The sequence below is a fragment of the Argentina anserina genome, chromosome 5, assembly GCF_933775445.1.
Source record: "Argentina anserina chromosome 5, drPotAnse1.1, whole genome shotgun sequence".
In the NCBI taxonomy this organism is placed as follows: Eukaryota; Viridiplantae; Streptophyta; class Magnoliopsida; order Rosales; family Rosaceae; genus Argentina; species Argentina anserina.
In genome coordinates, this window is record NC_065876.1 from 8,251,845 (window position 1) to 8,275,626 (window position 23,782).

General features: G+C 39.3%; 4 protein-coding genes across 6 annotated transcripts; 2 read left to right on the forward strand and 2 right to left on the reverse strand.

The window, feature by feature from the left end:
• Nucleotides 1-269: 269 nt before the first annotated feature.
• Nucleotides 270-4,915, reverse strand: LOC126793374 (uncharacterized). Of its 2 annotated transcripts, XR_007672057.1 has the most exons (11): nucleotides 4,634-4,915; nucleotides 4,436-4,556; nucleotides 4,074-4,201; nucleotides 3,710-3,849; nucleotides 3,509-3,577; nucleotides 3,262-3,397; nucleotides 3,048-3,110; nucleotides 2,927-2,970; nucleotides 2,442-2,543; nucleotides 2,306-2,359; nucleotides 270-1,318 (listed from the first exon to the last, which is right to left on the reverse strand). XR_007672057.1 is itself a non-coding variant. In XM_050519875.1 (10 exons), the coding sequence occupies exons 1-9, from the start codon at nucleotides 4,731-4,733 to the stop codon at nucleotides 2,457-2,459; spliced, it is 897 nt and encodes a 298-aa protein (XP_050375832.1). In that variant the 5' UTR covers nucleotides 4,734-4,915; the 3' UTR covers nucleotides 270-471; nucleotides 2,442-2,456. The 2 variants fall into 2 exon arrangements, 1 of the variants encoding a protein (XP_050375832.1); XM_050519875.1 differs by lacking the exon at nucleotides 2,306-2,359 and having other exon boundaries at nucleotides 270-471; nucleotides 4,436-4,565.
• Nucleotides 4,916-5,026: 111 nt separating this feature from the next.
• On the reverse strand, nucleotides 5,027-7,906 carry LOC126793375 (uncharacterized). Its single transcript, XM_050519876.1, has 5 exons — nucleotides 7,793-7,906; nucleotides 7,029-7,271; nucleotides 6,147-6,278; nucleotides 5,930-6,046; nucleotides 5,027-5,570 (listed from the first exon to the last, which is right to left on the reverse strand). The coding sequence occupies exons 2-5, from the start codon at nucleotides 7,269-7,271 to the stop codon at nucleotides 5,229-5,231; spliced, it is 834 nt and encodes a 277-aa protein (XP_050375833.1). The 5' UTR covers nucleotides 7,793-7,906; the 3' UTR covers nucleotides 5,027-5,228.
• A 656-nt stretch (nucleotides 7,907-8,562) lies between these two features.
• On the forward strand, nucleotides 8,563-15,546 carry LOC126794636 (methyl-CpG-binding domain-containing protein 13-like). 2 transcript variants are annotated; one of them, XM_050521398.1, is made up of 8 exons: nucleotides 8,563-8,754; nucleotides 9,615-9,752; nucleotides 9,833-9,934; nucleotides 10,376-10,483; nucleotides 11,619-11,714; nucleotides 11,833-11,979; nucleotides 12,817-12,880; nucleotides 13,001-15,546. In XM_050521398.1, exons 1-8 carry the CDS (start codon nucleotides 8,671-8,673, stop codon nucleotides 15,286-15,288), a joined length of 3,027 nt encoding a protein of 1,008 aa, XP_050377355.1. In that variant the 5' UTR covers nucleotides 8,563-8,670; the 3' UTR covers nucleotides 15,289-15,546. The 2 variants fall into 2 exon arrangements, with proteins under 2 accessions (XP_050377355.1, XP_050377354.1); XM_050521397.1 differs by having other exon boundaries at nucleotides 10,376-10,546; nucleotides 13,001-15,545.
• Nucleotides 15,547-16,107: 561 nt separating this feature from the next.
• Nucleotides 16,108-18,134, forward strand: LOC126794712 (cytochrome c oxidase assembly protein COX11, mitochondrial-like). The gene is made up of 2 exons (XM_050521482.1): nucleotides 16,108-16,212; nucleotides 17,263-18,134. The coding sequence occupies exon 2, from the start codon at nucleotides 17,310-17,312 to the stop codon at nucleotides 18,108-18,110; it is 801 nt and encodes a 266-aa protein (XP_050377439.1). The 5' UTR covers nucleotides 16,108-16,212; nucleotides 17,263-17,309; the 3' UTR covers nucleotides 18,111-18,134.
• The last annotated feature ends 5,648 nt before the right edge of the window (nucleotides 18,135-23,782 follow it).

Consider the following 23,782-nt stretch of genomic DNA (forward strand, 5'->3'; position numbering starts at 1 on the left):
TGACTTAATTGTGTCTACATGCTACAACCTCAAATTATTGATAATCATGCAGGAAGATACTTAATCAATCATCTAATGGCCATCCCTTAACACCCAACTAGAACAATATCAATGGCTTAGAACAAGAACATGGGATGTGATGCATGCCAAAAATGAGTGCCACTTGTATGTGGGATCTCGCATCAAGTCTCAACCAATAATTATAGCACGTTCACAGTAAAATTATCAAGCTAATTGAGCATTAGAAAGAAACAAACCATTCCAAAGTCTAACTTTTAAACCGTTTTTCAAATGAGCACTCCATTGGGTGATAGTAATTCATGTAAAGGACCAGATTAGCCTCTAACTTCTGGTGTATTTGAAGCCTCAAATGTATAAGTAATTACAGAACTAAAACAAAAGAGCTGGATCAGAGAGTCAAATTCTGAAAGCTTTCTGAAGCATCCAAAGAGCATGATCCTGCATAATGACCTGCATCACAGATCAGTCTTAGTTCTTAACTGCAGGCGAAAAGCCGAAAATATCACCACTATGCATAAAGCTGCAGAATGGGTAGTAAGTGCAAGATAGTTTTCCTAAGGTTATGCAATCATTGCAATGTGAATAGTTAAATGATGCCTTCAGAAAATTTAGGGCGAAAACTGGGCATTTGTGTCATTTGATAGAATTAATTGTGAGTTTTGGCTCTATCTTTGCCACAAGTTTCCTGATTCCCCATATTAATAAGACTCCAAAACCTGCTTGCATATCAGAACTAAAACAATCTCAGTTTTCAATTTGCCCCCTTATTTCTCTGTAAGAATTTTAAAGTTTCATCATCTCATGGGACTTCAGAGTCTCACACTTCCACTTGTGATGTTCATGATCATGCTCATGATCAGTCAGCAATCGGATTCTCGTCAGCTCCACATAAAGATAAGTGAAGGAGAGAACCAAAGAGAGAAATCTGAATCCAATTCCGACTTTTCATGGCATTTCTCTGCACAAGCTCCAGAGGCATCCCACGGAGTTGAGATCGACCCGGTGGTTAGTAATGTTTCTCTACGCGCAGTTCCAGCAGGACCAAACCCACTTCACAACTGATTAGCTGTCTGGCTACTATGTATATTTAGTCATACAAAATTTTGCTTTAAATCATTTTCCCATTTGCTTTTCGTTTCTTTTACTCAAAGATATGTAGTAGTCTTACAGATACAGTCAAAAAATGTGTGCAACTAGCTTGTGAAGAAAGTGCAAGTCAGTACCAGTGTATTGAATGGTAGAATCTACAAAAGCTGCTCTGATACAATTGAACATCATGTGTTGATTTCCAGATAATCTGTATACCACAGCTGTTATGCATACACATGTTGTCTACTATCTTAGACGGTGACTATGTGAGTATATAGGAAATAGATTGATCTGAACAATCTCCGACTGGGATGATTTTGTGCAAGGAAAATTATTGAAAATAAATCAATTATCCAAACAATGAACAGTTTTGATGATTCTATATATAGTCAGCTGCTCGAATAAGGTGGTTCTCAGTTTCTTTTAATAGAATAAGGCATCCTCTCTAGATGGGAACTCTTACCTATTATATCCTAGACAATTAGAGATAGCAAAGAGTTCAAAATAAGGAAAAAGTTTCAGAATCTACAGAAAGATTTTGCTGGAAAGGATTAAGGTACAAAAAGATGAGCATTGGAGTACATCACCAACAAGAAGTATGCAACTTTAAAAAAGGAGCTGCAGGCTGTATGTAAACACTGAACAAGTCAAAACACATACGCATCTATTTGATTTTAGGCTTCATGGTGGGGGCCGAACTTTTGGCTCTTATGGGTATGGGGTATTAAATAATTATATATAAAATATTCATAGTCTGCTTGAACATTTATGTTTGTTTTAAAGTATTTGGCAATGAGGTCAAACAATACATTTGGAAGGTTTCTGTGATGTAACTCCCATGTGAATTAGGACAAATGAGAAGGTAGAACATGTTCGATATGCCAATGAAATATATGCAGAAAACAAGGTTTTTTATTCACAAAGAGAGAAAGAACTGTGGAAGCTTTTCAGTCAGATATGCCCTGTAAACAGATCACGATTACCATACAGAATTTTCACATCGATCTGCAAATAGTAGTCAATTTCCTCTTAGAATTACTAACAATTAGGTTGATTGTATTGCTTAAATTTCCTAGTATGGCATTCAAGAAACGGATTCGACATCTTTTCATTTAGACAAGAGAGAGAGTTTGTAAACAAGTATTTTATACAGATTACTTAAATCAATGCACTGAATAAAAGGAGATCAACTGACCTGCACATGCACGTTAATATCAGAAGAAAGTGAGCAAGAATGCCTGTTGAAACCCTGCATTGAATTTATGTATAATATAATACACAAGATTAAGCGATCTGTTCGAACATGGCAACAGAATATATAGTAAACAAACCTCATGAGATCCTCGCTACATGATTTCACTACCCACTGGTTGAATAAGAAAATGAACAGAAAGTGTTTTCTGAGTGATTTTCTCGAACTTTGACTTCCATAACTGTAATGTGATTGAATTTCAAATGGTTAAAAGGAATGTTGGTTTACTGATGTAACAGAGAAAAAATTCGGGAGCTATAATTAAAATGTATCTTAACCACAAATTATTCGGGAATTAGAAGATTTCTGGACTTAGAACTATAAGATGGTAAAACCGTATAAGAGAAGTGCTGAAAAAAAAAAAGCGAAGACCAGATAGCTTAAACTCTAGATACACAAATATTATAACGGAATCTCTATGTTTCTAGATAAGAATCTAACATATCAATATTGATTGTAAGTGCGAGATCCAAAAGCAAGGCCACAGTCAAGTTGATGGGTAGGAGGGGATAAGAAAATAGAATTTACATGAACAATTAGTAGGACAACACTTTGGCTACTTACGTCTTTGTATTCTGAGCTTCCAAAAAATATCCCAAAAGCATCAACTACAATATATTTCAAAGAATGACGGTCAACAAAATGAAAGCAGCATTTATCAGAATTTACACAATCGAGAGCTCACATGACCGAAATCTGATCACTACTCCATGTGTATACTCCTTGCTGCTCGTGTTAAAATTCATACCTGACAATGAAATACCAGTTATTTCATCTTCCTACCATACCATCAGATGAATAGTTATTGCTTAACTAGAGCGCCAAAGCAAAACAAGATAGAATACGGGAAATGTACTAATGAACTGTCAGTAGCACATTGGCATTTAGCTCAATCAAACCTCGAGTAGATTGGACAATCAAGGATGGGAATCCCATCAGCAGCCCTTCAAAAGAAACCAATGCATTTTCCGCCTGATCAGATGCATTATCGAGGAAGGAAATCAGAAGCACAAACTCCACACCAAAGTTGAATTCCTGAATGCAAGAATTATTCAGACCTTTAGAAATAACTTTGGAATTCCATCAGTCATATAGAAATATTAGAACCAGAAAGATATTTCAAATTAAAATGGAAGTTCCTCAAACCTCTCCTTTTCGAAATATAGGAAGGATATCATCTTCTACTTCAGATTCGTAATCTACATTAAGCAATTCCTGTTTTTGCACAAATACCAGTCCTTTAAGTTGAAAACTTATTTGCATTAATTAGGTTCAAAACAAAGCTGATCTAGCAGATAAGTATAAAAAGGAAGACAAGAGTGTCGGTGTTTACATGTCAGGGCATACATGGCAGTAAGGCGATATGTGATCCTTGAGAACTCCCAAGTAAAAAGGGTGCTGGTAAAACTTTACAACGTCTTCTTTTCTCTGGAAACGCAAGTAGAAAGCGTAGCTATACTTGTCCGGATTTTGATTACCAATACGCCCTTCAGAAGTGTTTGAGCATACAAATCAAAAGAAAGTCTATTAAGATATACATGTATAAATATAGCCAAGCATGAGCATATGGAACTTTTCTCAGTTTCTCAATAGGTTCAGTATATAATCCCATGCTTTGTGCAAATCAGACAACAGAAACAAGTGTTTGAGTCTTGCTGTTTTTTCCATTTACAAAAATTTATAAGGCTCAACGCATGCACATAAAGCTCACCTAATGATATTGCGACAATGCCTCTCATTTGATACTGAGTTGTATACAGATAATCCAGCATATCCTTCTCTTGCTCATCAGATAAATCCTCCCTCGATTTAAGCAAACATATGTGTTCGACGATCTTTCTATGTACAACAGAAATTACAGCAACATTATCACAGAACCATGTTTCATACAGAACTACAAACACAGACTAATGCTTGACGGATCACAGTGGTAAACACATAGCATCACATATCCTAAGTTCCTAACCCAATTTATACCAACATAATTTGGTGAAAAAATATCTATGATCCTAAACCCTCGGTCAGAAACAAGAAAAATCAAAAGAATTGATTTATGAGAAATGGAGTATTAACCTTCGCTTTGACAAACTGGGGCCTGAGCTCTGCTCCACAGAAGCAGAAACTATCGCTCCCTTATTCTTCTTCCTCCCCAACCACGAACTCCCACCTCCTATCTTCAATTGATAAACTGAACCTGAAACTCCTAAAAACATCAGAAACAAAACAAAGGAGCAGGGCAAGAAGATTGCACGTTTGAAATGCATAGTTTACCGTTGAAAGGAGCAGGGCGGGAGATGATGGGGAATTGGCGGTTGGGGTTTGCGAGAGAAATGGGAGAGAGTGGGGAGCAGAAAGCTTGAATGAGCATCATGTGAAGCTGTTCTGGGTTTCTTGGTGTATCTCTCTGTGAGTGTGTGTGCAGTGATTTATATCAGAATTTGGTGGACGATCTGCTCCGGTGTAAAATGGGTGGACAAGGAAAATAACCGACTTTTAAATTTGTGGGTTTAATTTGGCGCTTAACTCATTCAAATTACGGAATCACCCTTCGAATGGATTATAGTGTTTTGAACTTTTGATCTAGTGCATCAATTAGGATCTGTAGAGGTTACTGGGTCAAAAGCTCAGAGTTATCCAGAGGCTCGATGGGCCAAAACACGAGACTTCCAGTGAATTGTGCATTCGTGATACAAATATGTAAGCTGACACAGCAACTGTTCGCGATCTTCCTCAGTCAACAACATTTTCTGCTATACAAAGAAATAGGAAACATCAATTTCAACCGACAAAATCTGTCTCGACTTTGTTTCTCTCTTTCCAGATGGTCAAATTTCACATAAGAGTGTGCATGCATGATCAAATGGCTTCAGCCTTTCAAGTCCTTGAAGAGCTCCGGAAGATGAGCGTTTGTCAGTTTGGTCCTCTTGCTGATCTCATTCTTCTTCTTCTTGGGCTTGGATTTGGCCTGAATGCCTTGACTCTGGGCCACAGCCCTCCTCTTTGCAGTATCTGTGGCCGGCTTCATACCATTCTTCTGCAGATCCCTCTCGATGTCCAGCATATCACGAGGCAGTTCAATCTCCCTGAAGAAAGCTTTGAGCTCATCATCAACCTTTGTGGAAGGCAACCTGGGGTCATTTGGATAAGCAATGTCCTCTTGTGAATCGTAGTTCGAAAGTAGCCATATGTCACCCGAGGCCTTCAAAGCCTGGAAATAGTTGAAATTCAGAGCTTTTTTTTGTAAGACTAGTAATCCAAAAGAACACTTGTAACTCACACCAGTGTGGATGAAAAAAAGTTGCACGACATTTTCCTCCATAAACAAAAAGAAACTTTAATTGAGGAATAAACACAACAAGACAGCCTTACTGAGACGTCCCCATCTTCAAATATAACATTGGGAACATTTTTCACACTTATCTACTTGCACACACACGCACACAAGCACAGGCACCTAATCTTTTCTGATGCAATTTACTGAGATCCCCAACACTAAATGATATATAAGCTCTAATTGAAGTACTTCAATTTTCATGACAGTTGAATTATAATACAAATAACATATACCTGCAAGTCCTCCATCACAGTTGGATAAGAGTCCTTCAAATCAATGACAGGTATTCCCTCCATAAATTTCCGTACTAAGTTCCGCAGTTGAGTTTTATCCTTCAGAGCATGCTTGGACTGTACATATAACATACTAGTCAATTTAATTCTTATATCAAACATCCAAAAACCAATCTGGACTAGCTTTTACATGCAGGTGGATACAGTCCAACGTTACCTTATATGAAAAACGCTTCCCATCGTAGTGAACTTTGGGATTATTCCTCAGACTGTCAAAGACAGCTTTGTTGGCATTCACATCAACATAACACGCTTCATTAATTTGCTCTGGAGTAAAGGCATGCCTTGTCTACAAAAATCGTAAACATAACAACTCATAGTCATCAGATGGTGACCATTCTAAACTGGTTCTAGAAAACTACCGTATAACTTGCTGGAAAAAGCTCAAATCAAGAAAAATAAGACAAGAGGAAGAAAATGTCAGGAGAAGGGAGGGAGCAGAAAAGGTCTAAGCAGTTGAATGAGTTACCACCTCCTTTCATAATCTACCAATTCTAACACATTCCAAGAAATATTAGTATTATAATAGACCCCGAATTGCTTTATTACATAATATTCTTGAGGAATCTGTTTCCCTCCTAACACTTTATATAAAAGTAAAAAAGAATGTTAAAAACAAAAACTGAGATCTCAACTAGAGAAATACTCTATCATTTGGCCTCCATACCATATGAAAGAACATATACCTATCATAAGCATCTCTCAGATATGAAGCAACTTACATCTGTTTACAAAACATGTTATAAAGAAACATATGTGTAGGCAGTCATCTACAGTTCTATATCTATCATTGCATACATACCTTCAACAGAATATAATCAGTTTCTTCTACGGACCAGAAAATTACAATTTTATTCTGTTTCTAAGCCTAAGTGTGTGGTGTGGGGGATGGCAAGGGATGAGGCCTATCCCTACAGGTGGGACATACTACTGGATGTAGCAATTTATCAACAGAAAACGCACGGGAGAGTTGCAAATCAGATATAATACAAATCACTTGCATCAATAAAAAGAGAAAATATTTGGGTTTAATGTCAACCTCTAGAAGCAGATCTATCACACGTTTTATCTGAGCTCCAACAGGCCCCTTCCTGATGCTGTTAATGTGCTGGAGCCTCTCTGTGTCATTAGAGAACTTAACGGCAGGAGCGGGAGCTTTAGAAGCTGCTATGGGAACAGCTCTGGGGTTTGCTGCAGTCTTTTTATCGGAAATGCTTCTCAGGGTTGACTGGCATTTCTCTTGCTGCTTCTTAAATCTATCTAATTGCTCTTGCAATGCCATCTGCAATTACCAATGTCTAGTTAGAGGCCATATACAACCAATATGGATTTGTACTTAAAAAAAAAAACCAACCATTGTAAAGTAACAGGTACAACTTCAAAGATGCATTTTTATCCGACAATCTCCAAATCCACAACCTACTTCTAGAAACCTGTAAGATCACGACATCCCAGCCTCATCGACATTCTGTCAACAATAATGCATGATTATCTAGTTCCTTTTAGCCCAAATGAACATCATAATTCACCCGAATATCGAAAACTTGGATAACAAGTTCATCCTTTACTGAATTAGAATGCCACAATATCATCTTCTAACTCAAATAAGCATGAGAAATCAAGCAAGCACCATAATCCAAACCAAAATCGGTAAATTGAACCTAAAAAGATATAAATTTCAAAGCCGACGCTGATTCCCCAAGTTCAGGCTATACTTAAAAATCAATCAACGATAAAATTGAAGCCGGAAACCCTAACAAATTAAGAGCCGATTAAAAGAGACGGACATTTGGAAGCACTAACCTGGCGGGAGCAAGCCTTCGATGAAAGGAGAGAGAGGATTTAATATGGATTTAGGGTTTCGAACACAGTGAGTAAGAATTTGGGGAAGAATACAAGCTCCCTGATATTGGCTTCTTTATCTTTTATCGGCCCAAATAGACAAACTCGGTCTAAATAGCCAGAAAATGATGCCATTGACGAAAATCGCCTTATACGTTTGTATGTGTGACTTGTGTGTTAGTGTGTATGCAGCGTAACAATTCTTGAAGGGCTAATGTCGTAATTACAGTATATAGTTATGTGGAAAATAAACCGTATTTCTTATTTATGTTTTTGGAAATTATGGCACATGATTTATCCAAATTTTATGGATGCGACCTAAATATTCAGAACTCGGTTCACAAATACGTACACACATTCTTATCCGCGCATAATTCACGACGTGTAGTGTATATCTGTACGTGATAAGATTAAATTATTGGTTATGTCTCCGTATTAAATCTAAGCAAGTAAATGTGTTGCTCTTGTCGATTTGATATTCACGTGAACAGTACAACCGTACAACTTAATATTACGGTGATTACTAATATCTACATTTGAGATGTGGCATGTATAAAGTATAATACACCAAATAACCATACGGTTAAACTCCAAGTCCAAGTACACTTAACCACACCTGTGGTTAGTTCAAACCCTGTTGACTAATCCCAATCTGGATAAATGAACGCAAATTTACTAGTTAATATATTCCTATTTTGGCCTCCGTTTACTTGTTTCAGCCTCAGAGAGAGAAAAATAGAGCAGCTGAGAAAATAAAGACCCGAGCTTTAATCTCAGGCATAACTCCAACCGTTCGATTCTGGCGATTTCTCGCCGGCAAGGTTTAGATTCCGGCTGAAATGATGGCCGCGAGCTCGCCGGACTGGCTCCCCGCCGGCTGGACCGTCCAATTCCGAGCGCAGAACCGGGGTCGCAGTAGTGTGGTATGCGTTTGATGTTTCTGTCTTTGCTGCTTATTCTAGCTTTCTAGGGTTTCAATTACCAGCATTTGGTCTTGGATTTCAGTTGTTAAAGGTTAAAGTCTGGCTGTTTGAGTCGGTCAAGTGTTGCAGAGAGTCTGGGATTCAGTCTTTGAAATGCTCTGTGGTTTTTGATTGAGTTCGTCTTTGACTTTAGCACCGTGTGGTTTTTCTTAGCTAGCTGCATGTTGAATTGTGAGGATGAATCAGTGATGATCATGGTGACTTCTGTCGGTGTGGAAATGTGTGCTTGAGTGAAGAAATGGGATTGCATGTTGGTGAAACTGTCGGGTAGTTTCGACTTGGTAGATTTAGGTGTTTGAGGAGGTTGGTTGTTTCACAGTAATGAATGTGCGTTAGAATGGTGTTGATACAGTTACTTATGTGCTCGGGGACAAAAGCGTAGTTTGTGAAGGAAGAGTCTTGTTTTCAGGGTTTCGGAAGCTTTTGAATCTGTAGTAGTTCTGTGTGCATCAAGGCACTCATGGAACTGGTTTCGATAAGTGGAAAGAGTGCTGGGACTAAAGCTTTATCTTTTCGCCGTCTCATATTTTCCTTTTTCATTCAAACTCGCATATGCTAGTGTATATGATTATCTTTCAGATAAAGGGAAACAAGCAAAATTGGTGAATAATTTTATCCTCTATCTTGTCATTTCCAGTCTATGTGACGTATTAGGCTTTGCAATTTGCAAATAAAATAGGTGACATTAGAAATAGAAAAATCAATCACATTCCATAGTAAGTTGAAGCAAGAAAAATATTGTTGAACATCTATGGAAACTATCCTCTGGTGTTAACACCATGCACTCATATTATTTGCAGATTTACATCGATTTGGAAACTGGGAAAAAGTTATATTCCAAAGACGATGTTATACGCTATGCTAAAAAGGCCACCGATGGTGGGGAACAGCCTTGGCCTACAGATACCAAATCCCCCTCAAATAAAAGTCATTCGCAAGTAAGTCTTTAGTGGCCTTTTCGTCAAAAATCCAAATTTTTACTGAATCTATATAGTTGGTCATTATCTTCTATCAACAGCTGGCAGCAAACAGAGATGAATATCCTGAATGGTTGCCAAATGGATGGAAAGTCGAATTGAGAACTCGACAATCTGGCGTGCAAGCTGGAAGGGAGTACAAGGTAACATATTTGCATATTTGAAGTTACCACTTTGGGTATATTCCCATTGTTGTCTGCTGAAAATGTCTTATCATCAGTATTATTTTCGTTTTTGTTATATTGTTCTCATTAGCAGCCGTCTCTTTTAATTGACCATAGGACTCCTATAATCCATCTTGGAATATTGTACTTAGTTTGACCCCTAACTTTCTAGTTTCTAGTTTCATCATCCCTGCATTAAGTGCTTGTAATACTTTCTTTCTAAAATTTGGGGGTTCAATAATATTTTGTGTGATATTGCAAATGAAAGAAAGAGAAAAGGTGTGCCTATTTGATGCTGCTAAATACTATTTTACTATTAAGTTGATCGTGGCTTTTGAAGAAAGTTTGAGGATTCGCTCTAGTTATATGATGACTTAAGAAGTTAAGCATGACCCATATTCTCTTTGTTTCTAATTGCAGTGTTACATTGATCCGTCGACACAATGTACATTTTATTCCAAGCCAGAGGTATTTCGACACCTGAGAACTGTAAAATGCAAGAGCTGCAAATCCAGAAGTCACAAAATGGTAAACCGCAAGAGATGTATAATCAAAACGAAGACTGTCACTCCCATGCAGTTCCCAAGCAAAGTTTGTTCCCTTTGATATTATGGTTATTAGCGTGTTTACTTCATTGTTTGAATGAAAAATAATAATTTAAAACACAAGGATTAATAAGTTATCCACAAGAAGATATTTTTACCATGCAAGAATTATGAATTAGGATACTGCATCTGAAAGAAAAATAAGAAATAGCTGATCTAAGCAGTTTTCTTTGAACGCATGTTAGTGAAGAACAAGTGTAAGTAGTAAACACTTGCATTCTATGTGATATATTTTAAGGATATTTTAAAAGTATATGCAAGGCTTGATTAAATAATCTGCATTTTTCTTTGCTGCAATATCATTTCACACTTTGATGGATATAAAGTTTACACGTTGAAACTAGAAAATAAATCATTCGAAGTTTATCCTATTCTAACTTCTCATATGATTAAGTTCTTTGCTCAAGCTATTAGAGCTTGGTCCTCAAATGTATATAAACCAAAAGCAAATGTTATAGAAAAGTCATAAGTGGATTGAGACGGGTATCTGATGAACTACTAGCTTTACGAGATTGCTGGAGATAGATATATGCGTTTTGAGAATTTACGTCATCTTCCACCCTTCTGCGGTTATCCTGAACACTAGTCCAACATGCTACTTCACAATTAGAGCCTACTAGTGATTTTGGTGATTGATTTCAGAGTCCATCATCTCAAGCATCCAATTGCTGCAATTGGTCCATCTCCTTGTTCCTACATAGATTTGTTTTGTAGCACTTCTGTTTCAATCAGGAAGTCCTGTACACTGAGAATGCTTTAGTTGGTCAACTTATGGGTTGTTTTCTGCAAGCAAGTTTTAGATATTCCATGCCAATTGACTATATACATACATATACCTTTTTTTTTAACTGAGACGATAAATTTGGAAACTCTATTTAGAAATCTTAAACTGGCCTTTAATTGACGACAAATCACTTTCATAACATATGTAGGTATTAGTGTTAGGGCATCACTTGATTGCAAATGTTTCTACCATGCTGATGCTTCAAAATATATAATTTCTGTATGTAGAAATTTTTAGATTAGGTGTCATATTCTGATTATTAATGTTTATTTAGGTTGTTGTTGAGAAGCATAATGTGGAAGATTTACCGCCAGGATGGATTTTGGAGATCAAAGTTAGAAAGGTTTCAAATCGAATTAGAAGGGATCCGGTATTATATAGTTACTCTGATACATATTACAGTTAACTTTAATTATGCTCCTGCTATGTTGATTTATTTGTCAGTTAACAATTACATATTAATTTTTGTTGGTCCATTGCGTATACAGTATTACACTGATCCAGTGCATGGATATGTCTTCCGTTCCAAAAAGGACGTTATCCGCTACCTACAAACTGGAAAGACTAGTAAACATACAATCAAACCAAAGGGCATATGCACCAATGATCCAAAGTTGACAGAAGATGAAATTGCAGTAAGTGCAAATTTCTTTTTCTAGTATCTTTAGTGTTCTCTTTGATCTAGCTTACTGTTCACTAATAACATCACCAGTATGTTCTCTACTGGTTTTCTGAATGTATCAGTTTTGGAAGTTACACCGTGGCGGCAATCAGAATAGGATTATTGTATTCCTTGACAACCTATGTTGAAAAACATATGAACATGTAATTACTTGAATGACTAAAATGTCTTGAAACATTTGAAAACCTGCTATAAGACAAAATAGAGTGCTGTTAGAAAGTTGGTTGCATAATGAGTTCTCTATATATTATTCTGATATTCATGGTTCTCTAGACTATTAGTTATGATGCTGAACATATAAAACTCTTCATCTACTGCAAAGTTGGCGCTGACAATTTCTTACATTCTGGGGCTTTCTATGTGCTGATCCTGCTGCAAACATATATACTTATCAGTTCTACTTTATTTAGGAACATTGGTCCTGCTTTCCTAACACTGTTTGATGTTTACAGGGTCAAGTTCATACATGCATACTTATCAGCCCTACACGAAAGAATTACGACAACCATAATTAAACCTATTGGGCTACCTTTTAATTCACACTTTTTTTTCATTTCCTTCGGGATCCATAGAATAATTTTGGTAAATGTCCTCAATAAATACCCTTAATGAATGAAATAATGACCTCATCACCATAACTGTCTCTATAACCAGATTAATGTGGCAGCTTCAGAGAATGTTCTTTTGTTGGTTCTCATTAAATTGTGCACTTGGTAAATGACTTTAAATGGCACTTGGTTGGCTTTGCATCATTTTTTACTATTTTATTTCTTCTTTGTTATTATTTTAGCTGTCGTCTGCAACTAAAAGGCGAAAATTGGAGAACCCTGTCACCAGGCGGCAGCATGCTGAAGGTGAGATGTCAACAGATAACGTAATGTGGAAAAAATTGTCTCATCATGCTTGACTCCCATAAAAAGGGAAATATTACAATCCCCTGATATCTAACTATAGTTGTGAACTTATCACTGCAGCTAAAAGGAGTTCTGAATTAAGTGGCCTAGACTTACAAGAGATAAAAAGCTCCAAATTGCAAGAAAAGAGACCGACTGAAATCGTATGTGCTTTGGCTTCAATTACTGCAGTGTTCCCAAAGAAGCAATCTACTGAGAATCTGGTTGAAGAATGTGTAGAAACTAAGGGAGAATGTTCCCCAAGCGGGTCGTCACATCCAAAAGCTGAAGCCTCTAGCAAACATGTGGGCAAAAGGTCATCACAACGACTAGCTGCACTCTCTAACAAACATGAGGCTAAAAGGTCCAAGTTGCAAGACAAGAAGGTAGATGTTGCTTCGGCTCCGACAGCTGAGGCCATCCCACATAAGCATCTAAGTGAGATTGTGGTTGTAAATTGTTCCAAAACCAAGGACGATTATTCTCCAATCAAGTTATTGCAGCCAAATGCTAAAATCTCCAACAAGTGTGAAGAAAAAACTGCATTGAATGATGGTTCCTTGTCAGATCCTGGCAAAGTGATTATTTCGGAAGATGACCCTGCTTTGACTCCTGCTGCTAACTCCTTAGATAAGGAGAACTCACATATGAGTCGGATAGAAAGGAGCAGCTCTGGGAGGTCCCAAACAGATGGAAGAAGATCAAGAAAGAAGGAAAACCTCAATTTGCCTCGTCGGTCCTCAAAACGACTTGCTGGGCTTGAACCAGAGCCAGTAAAAAGTCTGGTTTCCACTGTAAAGGCTCTTCAAGTTGCAACTAGAAAGTCTTGTAAAGGTGATGGCAGTCCAGATGCAGGTTTGGCTTCAGATTATTTTGTAAATATAGCATCTCAGCAGCTTGGGGATACATCAGAAACACAGGTTGCACATCATACTATGACCAAGATAATATCTACCGTACAAGAGGAATCAGTGAGCAAGGTCAAGAGGACATTTGATGGTCTTGAGCTGCCTGCAGATTCCTTGTTTTCCAGTGAACAAACTCTTCACTTTGCACCTAGGAAGACTAGTGAAGGTGATGGCAGTCGAGATGTGGGTTTGGCTTCAGATGTTTGTATCAATGCGGTTATGATGCCGGATATTGCATCAGAACCGGAGGCTGCACATGGTACGTTTACTGATACCAACTCTACATCACAAGGAGAGTCATTAAACAAGGGCAAGACAACTCTTGATGACGAAGCAGTTCCTAAAGAGCAACATCATAAGCTGGAACCTGAGACAATGAATCCTGAGAAGCCTGGACCAGAGCTCTGCTTTCTGTTTGGATCAGACCCATGCTTAGAATTTGCCTTCAAAACCCTTACTGGGGAATTGCCAATAGCTGAAGCTGAAAATAATGAACCTATCATGAAACATGCATCTGATATGGTGCCAAAGGAGAACTCACTGGAAACTGGGAGCTGCAGTAGCAAAACAAGGGCAATTTCAAACAAATCTAAGAATGCTAAACAGCTTAAGTTGCCTTGTCGGACTTCAAAACGGCTGGCTGGGGTTGAACCTGAGCTGCTGGTCAAGCCTATGTCCAGTGAAAGAGGTCTTCAAAATGCAAAAGCAAAGTCCTGTAGATGTAAGACCCTCCCGGCTGTAGATTCTGCACATGAAGCATCTCAGCAGTTTCAGGCAGGCCAAGAGAACAAGGTTGCTCTAGCAACGTGTACTATTTTAGACCCTTCACTTCATGAGGAACCCTCGAAGAAGATTGAGAAATCTCTCAATGACCAAGTCGTTCCTGAGGATAAACCCCAGAAGTTGGAGACTGAGAAGGCAGCTGTCGAGAATCCAGTGTCACAGTTTTCATTCCCTTTCCTGGATACTTGGTCTGATCCCTGCCTTGAATTTGCATTCAAGACCCTTACAGGTGAAATTCCAATCTCGGATGATTTCTTTCAGGGTTACTTTCAGGAAAACCTTGTCACCTCTCACAACCAGAGAGATAGCTCGACACTGCCAGATTTTGGCTCGCCTAACTTTTTCCAAAGTGACGTATCACCTCAGTTCAATGCGCCAGAACAATCTATTTTGGGTCGATTTCCCACAAATACTTCATTGCCACCTGCCGGAAATGTGAGCTTGCCAGATTGCAATGGGGTGGGATTCGGCCAACAATTGTCCATGAGTTCTTCATTTCTGCCTGTGGGAAATATGAGAATTTCAAGTGGCAATGGGGTTGGTTCCAGCCAACATTCATCTGTAAATTCGTCGTTCGCGCCTGCCGGAAATGTGGGCGTGCCAAATTGGAGTAGGGTTGGTACACAGAACCCTTGTATAGGAGCCAAAAAGGATTTTCATGGAAAGGTGAAGTCCTAAATGAAAGGTAGCTCCTGTCAGCTTCTAATCCTTATACCTTTAGAAACTTGTTAGTTGTATGTCTCCACTCTTTTGTGATGTAGTTTATAAGCTCAGATCAGAATGTAACTCTATTTTGTAGTATGTGTCGGTACCGGGTTTTGCTATGCATGTAAAACTGAACTGATGTAGGTACTGACTGATAGATGAATCCTGGTGCTGTTGATCAAAACCTTTTATAACTGTTGGGAGTATCTGATCAAATGCTAGTTATATGCTACCATCCTTAGCCCACCTCTACAAACTGAAATCATGTCATTCTAATCTGAAGGGTCTTGGCACAAATTGCATTTCTGAATTGGTGCAAAGATCCAAATTTTCAAATTTGAAGTTCAGCACCTATGGAACATTTCCCTTTTTCTCAGCTTCTTCGTTGTTGTTACTTTTAGTAGCAGCAGGGTGCCATTTATCAAGAACAGAATAAGGTCTGAATGACATATGATTGAGAACCAAATCAACCAATACAAAAATGCACGGTCCTTGCTCCTCGTTCTCATCAATCTTCTGGCGAGGTGTTCTCTCTTCTCTCACCGTTCCTTCGCTAAGCCAAATCAAGATGTTGAATCATAACAACTACAAGTGCTCGAGTTTGTAAGAGATTCATCTTCCCGCAATGCTAGTTAGTTAGAGTCAAATCTTAATTTATTTTCAGTAAAAATTAGTATCAGTCTTTTAAATATCGTCATTGATTTTTATACATGAAGTCAGACAAACAAATAACTCTATATATAAAGGAAAAAAAAAAAAAACAAAGAGTGAATCAGCCACTAACTCTATATAAACGAAGTCGTTTTGAACAAGTATATATTGGAACCACCAGTCTCCCAACCTTCCTCGACTCTCTGCTGCCCGCGTCTCCAGGATTCAAGCTCTCATCTTCATCAGGTACTCCATTTCCCCGATCCCAAATTCATAATCGTTCCTCGAAATTCTGAACTCTTCATGGGTCTAGATCAATATGATGTTGGAATAGTAAAAGCTCGTGTATGTATGTCATTTGAAATCCCAAGAGGGCTCTAGACTGCTCTCAGCATTCTCGGTGTAGCTTAATCTGATCCACTGTCTGCCATCACAGTTGTTGCCTTGATTAAATATCTCCATGATTTTGATAGTCGTTGATTGTGTGCTCGTATGAGCTTCTGTTTGTTGCACTAGGTTGTTATAGTTGTTGTTTCTACTAGGTATAAGTGGATTGGTAGTTCACAGAATATCCTGATGTCGGGGAAGTTAGTGTCCCTAGAACCGTGTTAATGATGGCGAAGCTGTCTGAGTGAATTCAGTGAATGTTAAGTTCGATAGTTGGTAGTATTCAACAGTGAAAGTGAATCTAGTTCAGAGAGGAATTTCACAAGAAAGCAGGAACTGGAAATTTTATTCTTTGTACTGAGGCTCGTTGCACTTGCACTATCCGCAGGCACTTTTCGTAATCATTGCGATGAGCGAACTATATTGTCTGCAGTCCTTGCGTATGCTAGGCTTTTTGGTTCCTAAACAATTCGATTTTGTTTACTTAATATGCCTGTGTTTTGGTGACTTGGTAGTGGTTATTGATATAAGTGTTCTATGCTTTAACTATGATTATTAGACACCGGCAATTCGTGTTTATGATCGATGAGGGATGTTTGGCATAGGCTGTGCAGACATCAACCTTTGGCTAATATTTGGTTTTGACAATAAATTTGCTTCTTCTTTTTTTGTCAATGGCATTGCTTAAAACCCTCTTTGTATATATTCATATATTACTTTCATACTTGTAACCAGGAATCACATAGGTTGCAGGAAAGCATTAAAAATTTGGGTTTTGTTTAGTAGTATTTACCTTAGTTTGGATGGTATCTAAAGATTCTTTTTCTTGGTTCATGAAATTACCAATTTTTATTTAGCTTAAAGGTTGTGTTTAATGATGGTTGTCTACTGCTTCTGTGGTCATTGCAGTTATGCTGCCGGTACTGAATGTGAACTGACTTCTTCTCTCTTCAAACATGTCATTATCACGGCTTTGTAGAAGAGCCATTCCTTTGCTCAAGAGCTCACAGCATTTACCTCTCGAGTCCAGATGCATTACCCAGTATCATTTAAATTGCAGTAGTACTGTATACCAGAGGCATTTTGGCCATGATGGCATGTCACACCCCAAATTAGGCTCAATTAACAAGCGTGCTCAGCATCAATCCTTTGCTGCTCAATCTCTGTTGAAAATCCAGCGACTCTATTCTACTCAGGCCGCCACACAAGAGAAATCACGCAAAACGCTAGTGTACCTAATGGGATTGGTTTTTGCAATGGTTGCAGCCAGTTATGCAGCAGTTCCTCTCTACAGAAGATTCTGCCAAGCTACTGGGTATGGTGGCACTATACAACGCCGTGAGAGTGTTGAACAGAAGATCGCACGACATGCCAAGGATGGCACAGTCACCAAAAGAGAGATTGTGGTACAATTCAATGCTGATGTGGCTGATGGAATGCAATGGAAGTTTATTCCTACGCAAAGAGAGGTAAGGGTCAAACCTGGTGAAAGTGCACTAGCTTTTTACACCGCTGAAAATCGAAGTTCAACTCCAATAGTTGGCGTGTCTACATACAATGTTACACCCATGAAGGCCGCAGTTTACTTCAATAAAATACAGTGCTTTTGCTTTGAGGAGCAGCGCCTTCTTCCTGGGGAGCAGATTGATATGCCTGTGTTCTTTTATATCGACCCCGAGTTTGAAACAGATCCACGAATGGATGGTATCAATAACATAATTTTGTCCTATACCTTCTTCAAGGTTTCGGAGGGATAAAACTTAACATCCTTCATACTATTGTGAAGATGATTTGTAATAACCCTAAATTTCAAGCAATTTTAAGTTTGATTTGAATTCTATAAAATTTGGAATTTTAATATGAATGAATGTGATTGGTCGCGATGTTATAAAACGAGCGACGGATACGTTCTCGGAACGTTTAATTTGAAAAACGTTACGTTTCCGCAACGTATATATCGACTTTTATTCCGTCGATCGGTTGCGAAAACTTCCTTCACGAAAGTTGTAGAGCTCGTCAATACGAGTTCGAGAGTATGTGACACGTTATAATCGGACGACGTATGTAAAAGTTATTAACGACGGAAGTTAGTTTCCGATTTTGGTGGGAGATACCGCCGCCTAGAGGCGGCGCGTGAGGAGGCTAGGGATAGCCTAGGGGTAGGCGGAGGCCGTAGGAAGATAGAGGAGGAGGAGGGGGAGAGTTTAGGCACGGCGGTGGCATCACACGCGCCTTGGTTGGCGTCGGCGCGTGGGCCCCACGCGCGGCCGGCCGGAGGCGGCGCGTGTGCCACACACGCCGTCGTGTGCGGCGGTGTGCTCAGTTTTGACAGAAGGGTATTTTTGTAATTTACTTAAATGTAAATTTTATTTACGACGGTAAATGTAATTAAATTTTACCTTCGGTAAATGTAAATATAAATTACTTTCAGTAAATGTAAAAAGTAATTTGTAAAAGGGTAATTTAGTAAATTTTATTTACTGAGATTGTATTTACTTTTAAACAGTACGTATACGTACAGAAATACGTATATAATATTTATACGTACAGAAATACGTATATAAAATTTATACGTACAGAAATACATATATAATATTTATACATACAGAAATACGTACATAATATTTATACGCACAGAAATACGTATATAATATTTATACGCACAGAAATACGTATATAATATTTATACGTACAGAAATACGTATTAATGGTATATTTGTGCAGTAACTGTGAATAGTAACAGTGAACAGTAACCCTGAACAGTAACTTCGTAAAACCAAACATTTGCTGAACAGTAACCGATTATTACTGTTTTGGCATTTAAAGGTTTACGAAACGATTCTAAATTCTTTTCTTATCTTTTCAAGGTGATCGTTAAATCGAGGAAATGAATTATCATCGGGAATTGTGGAATTACGCTCGAGTCAATAAGGTGAGTAAAATCTCACATATTTACGAATCTACCCCGCGGTGATTCAAGATTTTGCAAGAGTATTAATTAATGAATTACAACATGTATACAATTTAGTGGATTACATATATACTGTATAATGGTAATAAGTACATATATATATATAATTCATTATATTATATACTGTTATTAATTCATTAGAAATGGTCATTCGATGACGGAAGTTTGTGTATTGAGCATGTGTGGTGAAATATGACATGTATAAGATATAGTGGACTATATATGTATTGTATAAATGGTAAATAAGTACGAATATATATAGTTTACTATATAATATACTGTTATGATTTTATTGTGATTATATTGAGCATGTGATTTGAATTGTACAATATGATGTGAGATTATTGTACGTGATTTTTAACATTGAGATTGTTAAAATGTGAATTGTCTTCGGACCTGATTTTTGGTACAATATGATGTGAGATTATTATACGTGTTTGGCAAGTCGAAACCTAGCCTTTGGCCGGGCGAAAGTTACGATACAGTTAGAGCTCTAGTCTGTCTGCCTTAGTACTGCATGTGAGGTAACGGGTGGTTATCTGCTCATGGGTACTCAGTTTATTTTGGATGTTGGGTAGCGGGTGGCTATCCAATATCAGCGGTGTATTACGAGAGGGGTAACAGATGTGTACCAGCGTTCTTGGTACCCGTATTATAAATGCATTGGGTAACCAGAAGGGTTACTTAATTTTCTCATGAGCGCTTCATTTCATTTTTCTTTGGGATAACCAGATGGGCTGTCCATTGACTCATGAGGGCATTTATATTTGTTGTTTTGTGATATTTCGTATATTTTGATATGCGAATTATATTTGATTTTTACTCATACGAGCTATAAGCTTACCGGGTTTGTGTTTACAATCCCGGTGCACCAACTCGATGGTGTAGGGGATAATTCCGCATGTGCTGATTAGTGGAGGTTGAGTGACGACTACAGAGGCTTGAAGTCGTTCGCATCCTACTGTGGTGAGGTTTTAGCGTGATTTGTGTGCGAGATTGTGTAATTTTATTTTGAGATTTGTGAGTGATTTGTGAGGATTATTACATTTCCATTTTATGTATGGATTATAAATTTTGGTTGTAATAATTGGTTTTCTGAGTTGTATTGAGAACTCAGAATTGATCCGCTGATACACTTAATGATTTCGATTTATTTGAGATTATTTTGTGTTTAACGACTTTAGAATTTGGAGTTTTTTTTTAGCTCGAAATTTTGGGGTCGTTACAGTTGGTATCAGAGCCTAAGTGCGTATTTGGCGATTATCAATATCATCCGGGAGCGATGATCCGACTGCAGGCGGGCACCCATCACATGCTCCTCGGTATTGATATGTCGTTGGGTACGCGAGAGTGTTTTAGGAGCCATACCTAATGGTTTGGTCCTCCGAGAAGTGTCGTGATGATACTTCGATGATTCATCTTATCCTGAAATTTCATGTTAATACCTATTGAATCTGTTTTAGTTGAATTCGAGATTTCACAAGTGTTGACTAAGTGTTTCGTTGTTTGAAGGTGATGAACGCTGATAAGGGCCGGGGACAGGGCCGAGGACGGGCGAGAAGCCGAGGTCGAGGTAGGACCACAGGCCGAGTCCGCAACGTGGAGAACCTTTATGAGGAGGCTGCTCCACAGGAAGAGCAGGTAAGCCGAGGTCGAGGTAGGACCACAGGTCGAGTCCGCAACGTGGAGAACCTTTATGAGGAGGCTGCTCCACAGGAGGAGCAGGTTGAGCCAGCTCCTGCGGTTAGAGATGACGGTCGAGTGTTGAAGCTGATCAAGGATATTAGTGCACTGTCAGCGCCGACCTTTCATGGGGGACTAGATCATATGGTAGCTGACCATTGGATCGAGGGTATGGAGACTTATTTTGAGATGATAGAGTGCACAGAGATTGAGAAGAGAAAGATAGCTACATTCTTTCTCAAGGGTGATGCTCTAGATTGGTGGAAGAGCATGAGACAGACTGTGGATGTGTCTACGTTCACATGGGGAGGTTTCACCACCATATTTCGAGAGAAGTATTTTCCAGCCTCAGTACAGGAGGACTTAGAGTTGGAGTTTCTGGCATTGGTACAGGGAGACATGACCATTAGAGAGTATGATGCTCGATTCTCGCAGCTGTATCGGTATGTCAAGCCTATGGGTACGACTGCTTTAGCTCAGAAGTATCTACGTGGGCTGAAACAAGAGTACAAGACCATGATATCAGTCCTTTGCTTGACTACTAGGGAGCAGATATTTGAGAGTGCTATGAGCTTGGAGCAAGCAGAGAAGACTCAAGCAGGTGATGTGGGGAACAGAGATGCAAAGGGGAAAGGCAAGGCAATCTATACAGGCAGCGAGCGCTCAGGGCCGAAGGATAGGTCAAGGAAGAGGCCAAGACCCCACTATCAGGCCCCGACCAGGGCACCACCCCTAGCTATCAGGGCAGCACCAGTCAGACCATTAGCAGCAGTGAGGTGTTATGGCTGCAATGAGATGGGACATTACGCCTCAGCATGTCCGAAACCGAAGAGAGCAGGCTGCCGCCGGTGCGGGCAGGTGGGACACATAGCTCGAGATTGTACTCGACCACTTCCGGTTAGACAGGAACGGCCGCAGAGACAGCTACCAGCGGGCCAAGCTAGAGTGTTCGCAGTGGGTCAGCGAGACACAGGGGTGGAAGGTACATTATCACTTTTTGACTACCTTGCTAGAGTATTGTTCGATACGGGAGCATCGCATTCATTCATTGCTAGTTCGGTAGTAGAGATGCTAGGATTGATCCCTACACCTCTTGGGGACGCCTTATGTGTCACTTCACCCCTTGGAGTGTCACTTGAGTTAGAGACAATCTGCGAAGCTTGTCCTATTTTGATTGGAAGTAGAGAGTTCTCTGCTTCGTTGATTGTGATTCCGGACCACACTTATGATGTGATCTTGGGGATTGATTGGTTGAGACCACAGCATGCTGTGATTGATTGTTTTGACATGGTGGTGTCCTTTCATAGACCCGGAGAGCCAGTGTTTCGTTATCGTTGCCTCAAGTCTGATAACGCCATGAGATCAGGAGTTTTGGCACATGTGGAGTCAGTGGATCAGAAAGTATCTATCGCAGACATTGTGGTAGTATCTGAGTTTGGTGAAGTGTTCCAAGAGATACCGGGGCTACCTCCTCGAAGAGTGGTAGATTTCTGCATTGATGTAGTACCCGGTACATCACCTGTGTCAAAGGCGCCATATAGAATGGGGCAGAATGAACTTAAGGAGCTGAAGGTGCAGATCGATGAGCTATTAGACCAAGGGTTCATTAGACCTAGTGTTTCACCTTGGGGAGCACCTGTTTTGTTCGTAAAGAAGAAAGATGGTTCTCTGCGGTTATGTGTGGACTACAGAGAGCTGAACAAGGTGACCATCAAGAATAGGTATCCCTTACCTAGGATTGATGACTTGTTCGATCAGCTCAAAGGTGCTACGGTGTTCTCTAAGATTGATTTGAGATCCGGTTATCATCAACTCAGAGTGAAGGAAGAAGATATATCGAAGACAGCCTTCAGGACCCGGTATGGACATTATGAGTTTGTCGTCATGCCATTTGGTCTAACGAATGCACCAGCTGTCTTCATGAGTTTGATGAACCAAGTGTTTAGTCCGTACTTGGATGAGTTCGTAGTGGTGTTTGTGGATGACATTCTGATATACTCCAAGACACAAGAAGAACATGTGGAGCATCTGAGAACAGTGTTGCAGACCTTAAAGGAGGCGAGACTGTATGCCAAGCTAGAGAAGTGTGAGTTCTGGAAAGAAGAGGTCAAATTCCTTGGTCATGTTGTCTCAAAAGATGGAGTACTAGTGGACCCATCAAAGGTAGAGGCAGTAAAGAATTGGAGTCGTCCAAAGAACCCTACAGAGATACGTAGTTTCCTCGGTTTGGCAGGATACTACAGGAGGTTTATCGAGGGGTTTTCTAGTATTGCATCTTCATTGACCAAGTTGACCAAGAAAGATACTCCGTTCGTGTGGACGGATGCATGTGAGGAAGCATTCAGCAAACTAAAGACTAAACTGACCACAGCTCCAGTGTTGACAATTCCTTCTAGTGGTGGTGGCTATGTCATTTACAGTGATGCTTCGCTCCAAGGTTTGGGTTGTGTGTTGATGCAGCATGGAGGAGTTGTTGCTTATGGCTCGAGACAATTGAAGATTCATGAGAGGAATTATCCGACACACGACCTAGAGCTTGCGGCAGTTGTATTTGCCCTGAAGATTTGGAGACATTACTTGTATGGTGAGAAATTTCAACTCTTTTCAGATCATAAGAGTTTGAAGTACTTGTTCTCACAGAAGGAGCTGAATATGAGGCAGAGGAGATGGATGGAACTCCTCAAGGACTATGACTTCACATTAGAGTACCACCCAGGGAAGGCAAATGTGGTGGCCGATGCCTTGAGCAGGAAACCGAGAGGCGTGGTGGCCTCA

Bases quoted from the DNA above. Each gene is read 5' to 3' on its own strand.
- LOC126793374 (XM_050519875.1), bottom strand. From the start codon at position 4,733: ATGATGCTCATTCAAGCTTTCTGCTCCCCACTCTCTCCCATTTCTCTC. The intron at 3,578-3,709 runs GTATGCCCTGAC...GTGCAAAAACAG, and splicing joins ACATATCGCCTTACTGCCAT to GAATTGCTTAATGTAGATTA. The intron at 2,971-3,047 runs GTGAGCTCTCGA...AATATATTGTAG, and splicing joins AGTGATCAGATTTCGGTCAT to TTGATGCTTTTGGGATATTT.
- LOC126793375 (XM_050519876.1), bottom strand. From the start codon at position 7,271: ATGGCATTGCAAGAGCAATTAGATAGATTTAAGAAGCAGCAAGAGAAA. The intron at 6,279-7,028 runs GTTGACATTAAA...CGATTTTTGTAG, and splicing joins TGATAGATCTGCTTCTAGAG to ACAAGGCATGCCTTTACTCC. The intron at 5,571-5,929 runs GTATATGTTATT...AACTATTTCCAG, and splicing joins CTGTGATGGAGGACTTGCAG to GCTTTGAAGGCCTCGGGTGA.
- LOC126794636 (XM_050521397.1), top strand. From the start codon at position 8,671: ATGATGGCCGCGAGCTCGCCGGACTGGCTCCCCGCCGGCTGGACCGTC. The intron at 10,547-11,618 runs GTTTGTTCCCTT...ATGTTTATTTAG, and splicing joins CCATGCAGTTCCCAAGCAAA to GTTGTTGTTGAGAAGCATAA. The intron at 12,881-13,000 runs GTGAGATGTCAA...TTATCACTGCAG, and splicing joins CAGGCGGCAGCATGCTGAAG to CTAAAAGGAGTTCTGAATTA.
- LOC126794712 (XM_050521482.1), top strand. From the start codon at position 17,310: ATGTCATTATCACGGCTTTGTAGAAGAGCCATTCCTTTGCTCAAGAGC.